This window comes from Neovison vison, chromosome 7 (assembly GCF_020171115.1).
Source record: "Neovison vison isolate M4711 chromosome 7, ASM_NN_V1, whole genome shotgun sequence".
In the NCBI taxonomy this organism is placed as follows: domain Eukaryota; kingdom Metazoa; phylum Chordata; class Mammalia; order Carnivora; family Mustelidae; genus Neogale; species Neogale vison.
The window spans coordinates 125,487,464-125,500,708 of record NC_058097.1 but is presented as its reverse complement, the minus strand read 5'-3'; the positions used below and the strand labels follow the sequence as shown (position 1 = coordinate 125,500,708).

The 13,245-nt window shown below is 36.0% G+C and overlaps 1 protein-coding gene across 2 annotated transcripts in view; it reads left to right on the top strand.

Annotated features, from left to right (window-relative positions):
- CNTN5 (contactin 5) overlaps nt 1-13,245 on the top strand; it is a 1,378,465-nt gene that overhangs the window by 1,067,242 nt on the left and 297,978 nt on the right. For both annotated transcript variants that reach the window (XM_044258257.1, XM_044258256.1), the window contains one exon: nt 10,906-11,087. In XM_044258257.1, the coding sequence (XP_044114192.1) occupies nt 10,906-11,087 (182 nt within the window). The remainder of the gene's footprint in view (nt 1-10,905; nt 11,088-13,245) is intronic.

Below are 13,245 nucleotides of genomic sequence, written 5' to 3'. Positions count from 1 at the left end.
TTATTATTTATGGCTAATAATAAAACATGTAAGACTGTCTTGTCCTCTGATATCAGATATAGCCACATGTCGTATGATTTGATATGCAGAGTGAGCTGTACCATCTCTGCTTTTTGGAACTTGTTGAGTCAATCTTTGAGGCTAAACATAGGATGAATTATTATGAAAGTTACATGTCTATAAAAAGGTATATTTTATTTACGATAAAAGTTTAAAAATTAGCTTTTTTTTTGGTTAAATTGTGTAATCCAATTACGTTAGTATTTTCCAAATTTTTAAAGAAATTTAAATTTTAGCAGAATAAATCTTGGGTGGAATTTGCATCAAAAAGAACATGTAATTAAAAAGTAGTGAGTAAAGAGGTAATATGTCCTAAAGTTCTTTGACTTTGGGGAGGATAGATATTAATTCTAGACTTTAAGAATGCATGATAAAATTAATAGGAAAATTATTAAAAAAGTATAATTTTCCAAATAAATGTAGCATATTGCAAAGAGTGGGAAGCTTAGACCTTCCCCATATCCATTTCTTTTTTCTCTTTGTCACATGTTTACCCACTCTTTGCAACGTATTTTTCTAAGTGATTTAAAACAACATAGCTCACTTAATGTTCAAAATAATATCGAGAATCATTATTTCATAAACATCTATTAAATACTATGTGCCAAGCATTCTATGAGACATGGTGAACATACTGATGAACAAAGGAAATAATGCTGCTGCCTTCAAGTCATTTGCATTCTAAAGGAACAAATAAATATGTCCATTTTATAGATAGAAAATTAGATTCATTAACTTAGATAACTTTCCTAAGATTGCATAGCATCTTTGTTTTTCAAATGTATTTAACCTAAATTGCATTCCCCAAATTCAATGCTCTTAAACATCAGAAACTTAAAAACCTGGGAAGGTTGGGAGTTGGGGAGAAAACATAAACACTGAAATTATAAAGGGAATACAAACATCCCCATCATATTATTGCAAATTGTTTTTGCCCACTTGCTCTGCCTGTAGTAATTTAAATTTGTTTTTTTTTTAAATTTTAAATCACCCTTTACTATCTTTCAATCCACTCCTTAAACCAAAAATAACTACTACAAAGGTCCGGTGTGATTCCTCACCAAAAATTGTCAAGATATTAACAAATATTATGTTTTTGTTTTTTGGTGTTTTTTTAAAATTTTTTTAAACATATAATGTATTTTTAACCCAGGGGTACAGGTCTGTGAATCACCAGGTTTACACATTTTACAGCACTCACCATAGTACATACCCTCCCCAATGTCCATAACCCCACCCCCCTCTCCCAAACCCCCTCCCCCGAGCAACCCTCAGTTTGTTTTGTGAGATTAAGAGTCACTTATGGTTTGTCTCCCTCCCAATCCCATCTTGTTTCATTGATTCTTCTCCTACCCCCTTAAACCCTCCAGGATGCATCTCTACTTCCTCATATCAGGGAGATCATATGATAGTTGTCTTTCTATGATTGACTTCTTTGGCTAAGCATGATACCCTCTAGTTCCATCCACGTTATCGCAAATGGCAAAATTTCATTTCTTTTGATGGCTGCATAGTATTCCATTGTGTATATATACCACATCTTCTTTATCCATTCATCTGTGCATGGATATCTAGGTTCTTTCCATACTTTGGCTATTGTAGACATTGCTGCTATAAACATTCAGATGCATGTGCCCCTTCGGATCACTACATTTGTATCTTTAGGGTAAATACCCAGTAGTGCGATTCCTAGGTCATAGGGTAGCTCTATTTTCAACTTTTTGAGAAAACTCCAAGCTGTTTTCCAGAGTGGTTGCACCAACTTGCATTCCCACCAACAGTTTAGGAGGGTCCCCCTTTCTCTGCATCCTCTCCAGCATCTGTCATTTCCTGACCTGTTAATTTTAGCCATTCTGACTGGTGTGAGGTGATATCTCATTGTGGTTTTGATTTGTATTTCCCTGATGCCGAGTGATATGGAGCACTTTTTCATGTGTCTGTTGGCCATCTGGATGTCTTCTTTGCAGAAATGTCTGTTCATGTCTTCTGCCCATTTCTTGATTGGATTATTTGTTCTTTGGGTGCTGAGTTTGCTAAGTTCTTTATAGATTTTGGACAATAGCCCTTTATCTGATACGTCGTTTGCAAATATCTTCTCCCATTCTGTCAGCTGTCTTTTGGTTTTGTTAACTGTTTCCTTGCTGTGCAAAAGCTTTTGATCTTGATGAAATCTCAATAGCTCATTTTTGTCCTTGCTTCCCTTGCTTTTGGCAATGTTCCTAGGAAGATGTTGCTGCGGTTGAGGTCGAAGATGTTGTTGCCTGTGTTCTCCTCAAGGATTTTGATGGATTCCTTTCTCACATTGAGGTCTTTTATCCATTTGGAGTCTATTTTCATGTGTGGTGTAAGGAAATGGTCCAATTTCATTTTTCTGCATGTGGCAGTCCAATTTTCCCAACACCATTTATTGAAGAGGCTGTCTTTTTTCCATTGAACATTCTTTCCTGCTTTGTCGAAGATTAGTTGACTATAGAGGTGAGGGTCTATTTCTGGGCTCTCTATTTAGTTCCATTGATCTATGTGTTTGTTTTTGTGCCATACCATGCTGCCTTGATGATGACAGCTTTGTAATAGAGCTTGAAGTCCAGAATTGTGATGCCACCAACTTTGGCTATTCGAGGTCTTTTCTGGTTCCATATAAATTTAAGGGTTATTTGTTCCATTTCTTTGAAAAAAATGGATGGTATTTTGATAGGAATTGCATTAAATATGTAGATTGCTTTAGGTAGCATAGACATTTTCACAATATTTGTTCTTCCAATCCAGGAGCATGGAACATTTTTCCATTTCTTTTTGTCTTCCTCAATTTCTTTCATGAGTACTTCATCATTTTCTGCATATAGATTCTTTGCCTCTTTGGCTAGGTTTATTCCTAGGTATCTTATAGTTTTGGGTGCAATTGTAAATGGGATTGACTGCATAATTTCTCTTTCTTCTGTCTTGTTGTTGGTGTAGAGAAATGCAACTGATTTCTGTGCATTGATTTTAGATCCTGACACTTTACTGAACTCCTGTATAAGTTCTAGCAGTTTTGGAGTGGAGTCTTTTGGGTTTTCCACGTATAGTATCATATCATCTGTGAAGAGTGATAGTTTGACTTCTTCTTTGCCGATTTGGATGCCTTTAATTGCCTTTTGTTGCCTTTTGTTGTCTGATTGGTGAGGCTAGGATGTCTAGTACTATGTTGAATAGCAGTGGTGATAATGGACATCCCTGCCGTGTTACTGAAAAGCAGTAACAGCTTAGCAGAAAAGCTTTCAGTTTTTCTCCATTGAGAATGATATTTGTGGTGGGTTTTTCATAGATGGCTTTGATAATATTGAGGTATGTGCCCTCTATCCCTACACTTTGAAGAGTTTTGATCATGAAGGGATGCTGTACTTTGTCAAATACTTTTTCACCATCTATTGAGAGTATCATATGGTTCTTGTTCTTTCTTTTATTGATCTGTTGTATCACATTGATTGATTTGCGGATGTTGAACCAACCTTGCAGCCCTGGAATAAATCCCACTTGGTCGTGGTGAATAATCCTTGTAATGTACTGTAGAATCCTATTGGCTAATATTTTGTTGAGAAGTGTCACATCTGTGTTCATCAGGGATATTGGTCTGTAGTTCTCTTTTTTGTTGGGATCCTTGTCTGTTTTGGGATCAAGGTGATGCTGGCCTCATAAAATGAGTTTGGAAGTTTTCCTTCCATTTCTATTTTTTGGAACAGTTTCAGGAAAATAGGAATTAGTTCTTCTCTAAATGTTTGGTAGAATTCCCCTGGGAAGCCGTCTGGCCCTGGGCTTTTGTTTGTTTGGAGATTTTTAATTACTGTTTCAATCTCCTTACTGGTTATGGGTCTGTTCAGGTTTTCTATTTCTTCCTGGTTCAGTTGTGGTAGTTTATATGTCTCTGGAAATGCATCCATTTCTTCCAGATTGTCAAATTTGTTTGCGTAGAGTTGCTCTTGGTATGTTCTTATAATTGTTTGTATTTCTTTGTTGTTAGTTGTGATCTCTCCTCTTTCTTTCATGATTTTATTTATTTGGGTCCTTTCTCTTTTCTTTTTGATAAGTCTGGCCCAGGGTTTAACAATCTTATTAATTCTTTCAAAGAACCAGCTCCTAGTTTCATTGATTTGTTCTATTGGTTTTGGTTTCTATTTCATTGATTTCTCCTCTGATCTTTATGATTTTTCTTCTCCTGCTGGGTTTATGGTTTCTTTCTCGTTCTTTCTCCAGCTCCTTTAGGTGTAAGATTAGGTTGTGTACTTGAGACCTTTCTTGTGTCTTCAGAAAGGCTTGTACCGCTATATATTTTCCTCTCAGGACTGCCTTTGCTGTGTCCCACAGATTTTAAACCATTGTGTTTTCATTCTCATTTGTTTCCATGGATTTTTTCAATTCCTCTTTAATTCCTGGTTGACCCATTCATTCTTTAGAAGGATGCTGTTTAGTCTCCATGTATTTGGGTATTTTCCAAATTTCACCTTGTGATTGAGTTCTATCTTCAGAGCATTGTGGTCTGAAAATATGCAGGGAATGATCCCAATCTTTTGATACCAATTGAGAGCTGATTTAGGACCCAGGATGTGATCTATTCTGGAGAATGTTCCATGTGCACCAGAGAAGAATATGTATTCTGTAGCTTTGGGATGAAATGTTCTGAATATATCTGTGATGTCCACCTAGTCCAGTATGTCATTTAAGGCCTTTATTTCCTTGTTGATCTTTTGCTTGGATGATCTGTCCATTTCAGTGAGGGGAGTGTTAAAGTCTCCTACTATTATTGTATTATTGTTGATGTGTTTCTTTGATTTTGTTATTAATTGGTTTATATAGTTGGCTGCTCCCACGTTAGGGGCATAGATATTTAAAATTGTTAGATCTGCTTGTTGGACAGATCCTTTGAGTATGATATAACATCCTTCCTCATCTCTTAGTATCGTCTTTGGCTTAAAATCTAATTGATCTGATAGAAGAATTGCCACTCCTGCTTTCTTCTGATGTCCATTAGCATGGTAAATTGTTTTCCACCCCCTCACTTTAAATCTGGAAGTGTCTTCGGGTCTAAAATGAGTTTCTTGTAGGCAACATAAAATGGGTTTTGTTTTCTTATCCACTCTGATACCCCGTGCCTTTTGATTGGGGCATTTAGCCCATTAACATTCACGGTGACTATTGAGAGATATGAATTTAGTGCCAGTGTATTGCCTGTAAGGTGACTGTTACTGTATATTGTCTCTGTTCCTTTCTGATCTACTACTTTTAGGCTCTCTCTTTGCTTAGAGGACCTCTTTCAATATTTCCTGTAGAGCTGGTTTGGTGTTTGCAAATTCTTTCAGTTTTTGTTTGTCCTGGAAGCTTTTAATCTCTCCTTCTATTTTCAATGATAACCTAGCTGGATATAGTATTCTTGGCTGCATGTTTTTCATTTAGTGCTCTGAATATATCATGCCACTTCTTTCTGGCCTGCCAGGTCTCTGTGGATAAGTCTGTTGCCAATCTAATATTTTACCATTGTATGTTACAGACTTCTTTTCCTGGGCTTCTTTCAGGATTTTCTCTTTGTCACTAAGACTTTTATATTTTACTATTATGTGACGGGGTGTGGACCTATTCTTATTGATTTTGTGGGGGTTTCTTTGTACCTCCTGGTTTTTGATGCTTGTTCCCTTTGCCATATTTTGGTAATTCTCTCCAGTATACCTTCTGCTCCCCTCTCTCTTTCTTCTTCTTCTGGAATCCCAATTAATCTAATGTTGTTTTTTCTTATGGTATCACTTATCTCTTGAATTCTCCCCTCAGGACCAGTAGCTATTTGTCCCTCTTTTGCTCAGCTTCTTTATTCTCTGTCATTTGGTCTTCTATATCGCTAATTCTTTCTTCTGCCTCATTTAGCCTAGCAGTGAGAGCCTCCTTTTTTGACTGCACCTCATTAATAGCTTTTTTTTTCCAATTTATTTATTTTCAGAAAAACATTATTCATTATTTTTTCACCACACCCAGTGCTCCATGCAAGCCATGCCCTCTATAATACCCACCACCTGGTACCCCCCACCTCCCACCCCCCCGACACTTCAAACCCCTCAGACTGTTTTTCAGAGTCCATAGTCTCTCATGGTTCACCTCCCCTTCCAATTTATAGCTTTTTTGATTTCAATTTGGTTAGATTTTAGTTTTTTTATTTCTCCAGAAAGGGCTTTTATATCTCCCAAGAGGGTTTCTCTAATATCTTCCTTGCCTTTTTTGAGCCCGACTAGAACCTTGAGAATCCTCATTTTGAACTCTAGATCTGACATATTACCAATGTCTGTATTGATTAGGTCCCTAGCCTTCGATACTGCCTCTTGTTCTTTTTTTTGTGGTGAGTTTTTCCGCCTTGTCATTTTGTCCAGATAAGAGTATATGAAGGAGCAAGTAAAATACTAAAAGGGTGGCAAAGACCCCAGGAAAATGTGCTTTAAACAAATCAGAAGAGACCCCAAATCATGGGGGGGAGAAAGGGGATAAAAAGAGGTTCAGAAAAAAAAAAGAGAAACAATTAAAAAAAGAAAATGAATAAAGGAAAAATATAAAAAAGAAATATATATATGTATTTTAGATAAACTAGTTAAAAAACATTAAAAAAAGAAAAGGGTAAAAGTTAAAAAAATTTAGCAGAAGAAAAAAAACTGAAAAAAAAAAAAAAACCCACAACTTAAATTAACTGCAAGACTAATGAATCATGGGGAGTAAGCCATGAGTTCAGTGCTTTGCTTTCTCCTCCTCTGGAATTCCGCTGCTCTCCTTGGTGTTGAACCTGCACTCCTTGGTAGGTGAACTTGGTCCTGGCTGGATTTCTTGTTGATCTTCTGGGGGAGGGTCCTGTTGTAGTGATTCTCAAGTCTCTTTGCGCAAGGCGGAATTGCACTGCCCTTACCAGAGGCCGGGCTGAGTAATCCGCTCTGGTTTGCTTTCCTGAGCTTTTGTTCCCTGAATGCTTTCTGTAGAGTTCCGGAGGACAAGAATGAAAATGGCGGCCTCCTAGTCTCTAGCCCAGAGGAGCAGAGAGGTTGGGGCCCCACTCCTCAGTGCACCCTCAGAGAACAGCGCCCAATTACTCCCATCTCCCTGGCCTCCGGCCGCACTCCAAGCTCACCCAGGCTGCGACCGGTTCAAGGTAACCCCGAGCTGAGAGCTCACTCCTCGGCTTTCTCTGTAGCCGGCTTCACCATTCTAATACCTGCAAGCTCTGCAATACTCAGACACCCTTGATCCTTCTGTGACCCTGTGGGACCTGGGGCCACACTGACCCCGCGTGGGCTTCACCCCGGTTTAGCCTCTGGAGTGATGTCCCTCAGTGGAACAGACTTTTAAAAGTCCTGATTTTGTGCTCCATTGCTCCGCTGCTTGCCGGGAGACGGCCCCTCCCCCCGGGGTCTATCTTCCCGTCGCTTTGGATTCACTTCTCTGCCAGTCCTGCCTTTCAGAAAGTGGTTGATTTTCTGTTTCTAGAATTGCTGTTCTTCTCTTCAATCTGTTGTTGGATTTGTAGGTGTTTGCAATCTTTAGATAAGCTATCTAGCTGATCTCCTGCTACCTGATGTAGCCTCAGCCTGCTACTTCTCTGCCATCTTGACTACTCCCCCCGTAATTTAAATAATTAATGTTCACAACTACTCTCTGAAATAGGTCATATTATTTCCCCCATATTGTACATTTAAGGGGAAAAAATAAGATGTTAAATAACATATAGTTGCGGAATGTTTTATTCCCAGAATGGCTAACTGGAGAACCCACGCTTTACTACTACTCCATTAGCAACTGTTCATGATTAAGGAATTTTTAATAAATTTAAACAATTATTTAAGCAACTTTCTGCTAAAACATTGAAATTAGGGATGGAATACTTGATTTTTTCTAAGAAAACGTGAATTGGCAAGATTGGCACAAACAGAACACAACACAATTAAGGAAAACTGGAAGGAACTAAAAATATTATTGAAAAACTAACTTCACTAATGGTGGCAGACCCAAGTGACTTTTTTTTTTTTTTTTTTTGAAAATCCTATCAGTGTCCAAAGGAACATATCATTTCCCTACTACTTAAGCTGTCAGAAAGAGGGTACTATTCTGGCATGTTCACTAAGATATCATCCTTCATTATGATACCAAATGTGTCAAAACTAAAACCAAATCTGTCAAAATATTGTAAGTGGGTGCCTGAATGGCTCAGTGGGTTAAGCCTCTGTCTTCAGCTCAGGTCCTGGTCTCAGGGTCTGCTCAGCAAGGAGCCTGCTTCCCCCTCTCTCTCTGCCTGTCTCTCTGCCTACTTGTGACCTCTCTCTCTGTCAAATAAATAAATAAAATCTTTTAAAAATTGTCTTATAAGCAAACCAACAACTCACTCACCAACAAGAAGTAAGCACACATACAAACCAATAAACCTAATAAGCAGAAAATAATCTCACCTTTGAATATAGATGCAAAAATCCTAACTTAAAAAGATCACAAATTATTTCTCATACATATTAAAAGACTGATATGCTATGCCAATGTTAGGTTATTCCAAACTGCAAGTTTCAATCCTCTTAGATGTTGGGTATGTGTATCTACCTAAATAAATAAGAAAAATTGTCAACTCTAATTCAGAAATTTCAATTCTATGCCTTATTCCTAAGGAACTAATCAAAAAAGGTTCAAAATACACAGGTGTTTCTCATAGAATTGTTTATAATAGTAAACACTGCTATGCCTTCTATAAGAAAAATTAGTGTAAAAAATGTTAAACTTAGCAATTATAATCTATGGTAGAATGTAGTAAGAGCTGTGAGTTTAAAAAAAGAAAAAAAGGACTTATATTAAAAAAAAAATCCCTGTAGACTACACAAATAAGGAAAGACTTTGCTTGAAGAGGAGGCATTTAAGATGGGTCTCAAAGGATTAGGAGGATTTTAACAGATATAATTGGAAACACACAGAGATATGTTTCTGGGTCAGGAGATATGGAAGGAAGCAGTGAGAAATCAAACTGAAAAAGTAGACTGGGTCCAAACCGTAAAGTGCATTAAATATAGATAGCAATAAATAAATCAGTGGGACAGAACTGAGAAGCCTGAAACAAATTCAAGTATGTGAAATCAATTATGTGACAAAGACAAGATACCAGATATTATAGAGAAAGGGGTTTTACTTTAATGGTACTAAAACAATTAGTTATATTCTCTAGCACGAAACACATGAATATAATCCAGGTGGATTAAAGTTATATTCTCTAACACAAAACACATGAATACAATCCAGGTGGATTCCTATTCAAAAGGAAAAAAAAAAACAACACACAATATACAGCCAGAAACAGTTTAGACAATAAGGACATAAGCAGGTTTACAGATACTTTTTTTTAAACAAACAAAAAATAGATATTGTGAAGGAAACTATAGATGTTTATTTCCCCCAAAAATGTTCATAAAAGTGTGTCAGAGATGTCATCATAGACTAACAATACACTGAGGGAGAATTTTTCTGAGAAACAAGGTCTTAGTGGCTCTAATACACAAAGAACGCTAAGAAATAAATTTTAAAAATACAAATAGGCAAATAGAAAAATGAAAGAAAAAATAGGAAAATCACATAAACAAACAATTCACAGAAAAGCAGATGCAAATAGCCCAAAAAAGTCTAAAAAATTTTCAATATTCTTTGAGTTCAGAGAAATATTAAAGTAGTAACAAAATGTCATTTTTTCCTTTTTGATACTGACAAAAATTAAACAGATTGATCACATAAAATGGCTGCAAGGATATGGAGAAACAGTCTCATATATTACTGATAGATATGGAAACTGCTACTATATTATTGAGAAACAATCTGGCAGTACTTATTAAAATGAAAAATGTGCACGGCATTTGATCCATCAATTCTACTTTTGTAAATGTCTGCTGCAGCAAATAAAAGCAATAGTATGTGATATATGTGCAAGGTTGTTTATAGCAATATTGTTTTTTAGTGGCAGACAAAAAAAAAAGGAAAGAAAAAAAAAACTGGGACTACACTTAATGCCTAAATATAGAGGATGGCTCATTAAAGTCTGATACATATGTGTAAGGAATAATATGCAGCTATTAACTAGAATAAGTCAGGAGTTGATCTTGAATTTGATTTTTTAATTATAAAATATCAAGTACACAACTTATTTTTTAAACAAAACCAAAAATAACTAATCATATGTGTTACATATATGCATCATAAAGACAAGGTGGGAGATTACATGCAAATTGTATTTGTTGTTGCAAAAAGAAGATATTTGTGGAGGTGGGCATAAAAGAGTTCTTAGTTCATTTAGTTTATGAGTCTTTTGTTTAATATCTTTGAATAATCATGCATTACTTTTTTAATTTTGTCAAATTACTTTACCATTCAATTAAATTTTTTAAAAATAAAGTATGAGTATTAAAATGTATAAAATAAGGGGGGTGGGGTTATGGACATTGGGGAGGGTGTGTGCTTTGGTGAGTTCTGTGAAGTGTGTAAATCTGGCGATTCACAGACCTGTACCCCTGGGGATAAAAATATATGTTTATAAAACTAAAAAAGTTATTAAAAATAAATAAATAAATAAATAAACAAAATGTATAAAATATTGTCTCTGAATTGCTTTACTGAAATATGAAAGAAGAGGAAACTATCTTCTTTGAGTGTAACTACTTCCCAGACAATACACTGGAAAGTGAAGTACATCAACCAACACATGGTCCTTAATTGTGATTACACTTTATAGCACTCAGCCTATTAAGTGCTTAAGTTACCAGATAATAGAATCTATGTTCCTAATAGTGGAAAGTATATTAACGGCATTTTTGCTCCTTATTGTAGCCCAGTTCCAACAATCACATGGATGAAGGTTAATGGTTATATTCCTAGTAAGGCACGTCTGCGGAAATCTCAGGCAGTCTTGGAAATACCCAACGTGCAGCTGGATGATGCAGGCCTATATGAGTGCAGAGCTGAAAACTCACGTGGAAAAAATTCTTTTCGTGGACAGTTACAAGTATACAGTAAGTGCTCTCAGCAAAGCATGTTGCTCTCGTCCCAAGAGTCAAACTAAAAATGCAAATTAATTTGAAGTGAATATTCTTTGTTAGGTAGTACCAAAAAAACCCAAGTAATAATTTTTAATCATACTTCTTTTGCATGACAAATATTTAAAATTACTCTATACACAGAAATACTTTTAATTAAAAATGAGTGGGGAATTATCAGGTTCTTTGTATAGAAAGTTGATATACTTAAAAATAAGATGCTTTCCTGGTACCGAAGCCATTCTTTGATAACTTAAAAATCTAGTAACCTTCGTTAATTTATTCTTGCCCTTGGCCTGAGTCAGGAGTTATAATCTATTACCCATGAACCAAATCCTGCTCAACAATCACTTTTTTGTAAATAAAATTTTATTGGAATGCAGCCACACCCAATTGTTTACATATTGTCTATGTCAGCTTTTGCACTTTTGTGGCAGAATAAAGTAGTTAAGACAGAATTAAGTAGGTGATTTGCAAAGCCTAGAATATTTGCTATCTGGTCCTTTACAAAAGAACTCTTTGCTGACCCCTGGCTTAAATTAATACTTCTAAAAGATAAATAGCCTCTACAGCCTACAACCACTTAAGTTGTCCAAAATGCCAAAGAGCCAACCAGGTTGTGTGCAAGAACTGGGAGAATCTACTTCAGAAATACCTACAATCTCATCTTTACTTCAAAGGGTCATAAATTGTGTCTACTTTTCATATTTGCTTTTATAGTATATATTATGCATAATGAGCAAGTGATAGTATTCTTATTTCCTAAATGAATACAGTAAAAAAAAAAAGAGGAATACTATAATGCAGAACATTGTTATAAGAAAATTCAGATGCTTTCAAGATAAAATTTGGCTTACGAATTTGGCTTTACGTATTTACGTAAGCCAACTTACCTATTTGGCTGAATCCACCAAGCAACTACAACTGTCATTGCATCTCAAGATCAGTTCTCCTAAAAGCCTAATATCCTTCAAAAGATCTTTTAAAGAATAGCTTAAAATATTAATATCTGAATTCAATGTGACTTTTCTTCCCTTATCTCTAATATCTCCTTTAGGATTTCAGCAGTCCAAACTTATTGAATCACATTTCATAAATTCATTTCATAAATTCATTTATCCAAATAATGGTTATTAAGTGTATATTATTGCTCGACATACTAGCAGCAGAGCTTTCAAGGAACTTGTGGTCATTGGATTAGATGAAAAACAAACCCCACATTAGAGCAGAGCATGCTATGCTGTCTGCTGTGATAAAGGCAAGTGCAAAGGAGCATAGTCTACTGCATTCTAATGGGCTGATTCAGGGAAAGCTTTCCAAAGGATTTAAACCGTTCTTTAAAAGCTAAAGAGGGAAAAGCATCTTGGAAAAGAAACAGTCATTTAGAAGTTTACAAGATTGAAACACTAGCACTGATTTGTTTATTTTTAGGCCATGGGTATGGTAGTTTGAAGAAATTCACAAAGCAAACTGTTCATGATTTCTTATTATATAATTAAGTAAACTGTCTAGCCATATGAAAAAAATGTTGCTTCTGTACCCCAGTGAACAATAATTAACATACAGATCACATCAGTTTGATTTGATTTGAATCTTATCAGTAACATTCATATAATATCAGTTTATGCTCAAAAGTCTGAACTGATACTAGTTTATCTCTACAGATAAAAATCTGATACTGAAATGTGTTCAACCAGAACATTACTACTCAGAATACAAAAAATTCAATGAGTGGGGCACCTGGGTGGTTCAGTGGGTTAAGCCTCTGCCTTTGGCTCAGGTCATGATCTCAGGGTCCTGGAAGCAAGCCCTGCATCAGGCTCTCTGCTCAGCCGGGAGCCTGCTTCCCCCTTTCTCTCTGCCTGTTTGTGATCTCTCTCTCTCTCTGTCAAATTAATAAATAAAATCTTTTTTTAAAAAATGCAAGGAGTCGGGCACCTGGGTGGCTCAGTGGGTTAAAAAATGCAAGGAGTGCCTGTTAGTCTAGGAAGTTCCAAATCTTTCTGTGTGGTGAAAAATGGCCCACACCTAAATTGTAATGTGATTCACAGTTTGAGATAGAAGTTTCTATATGGCCCTACTTTACTTGCACCACTCACCACTCCAGCTATTTACCTAGCAGCAATAATTATGT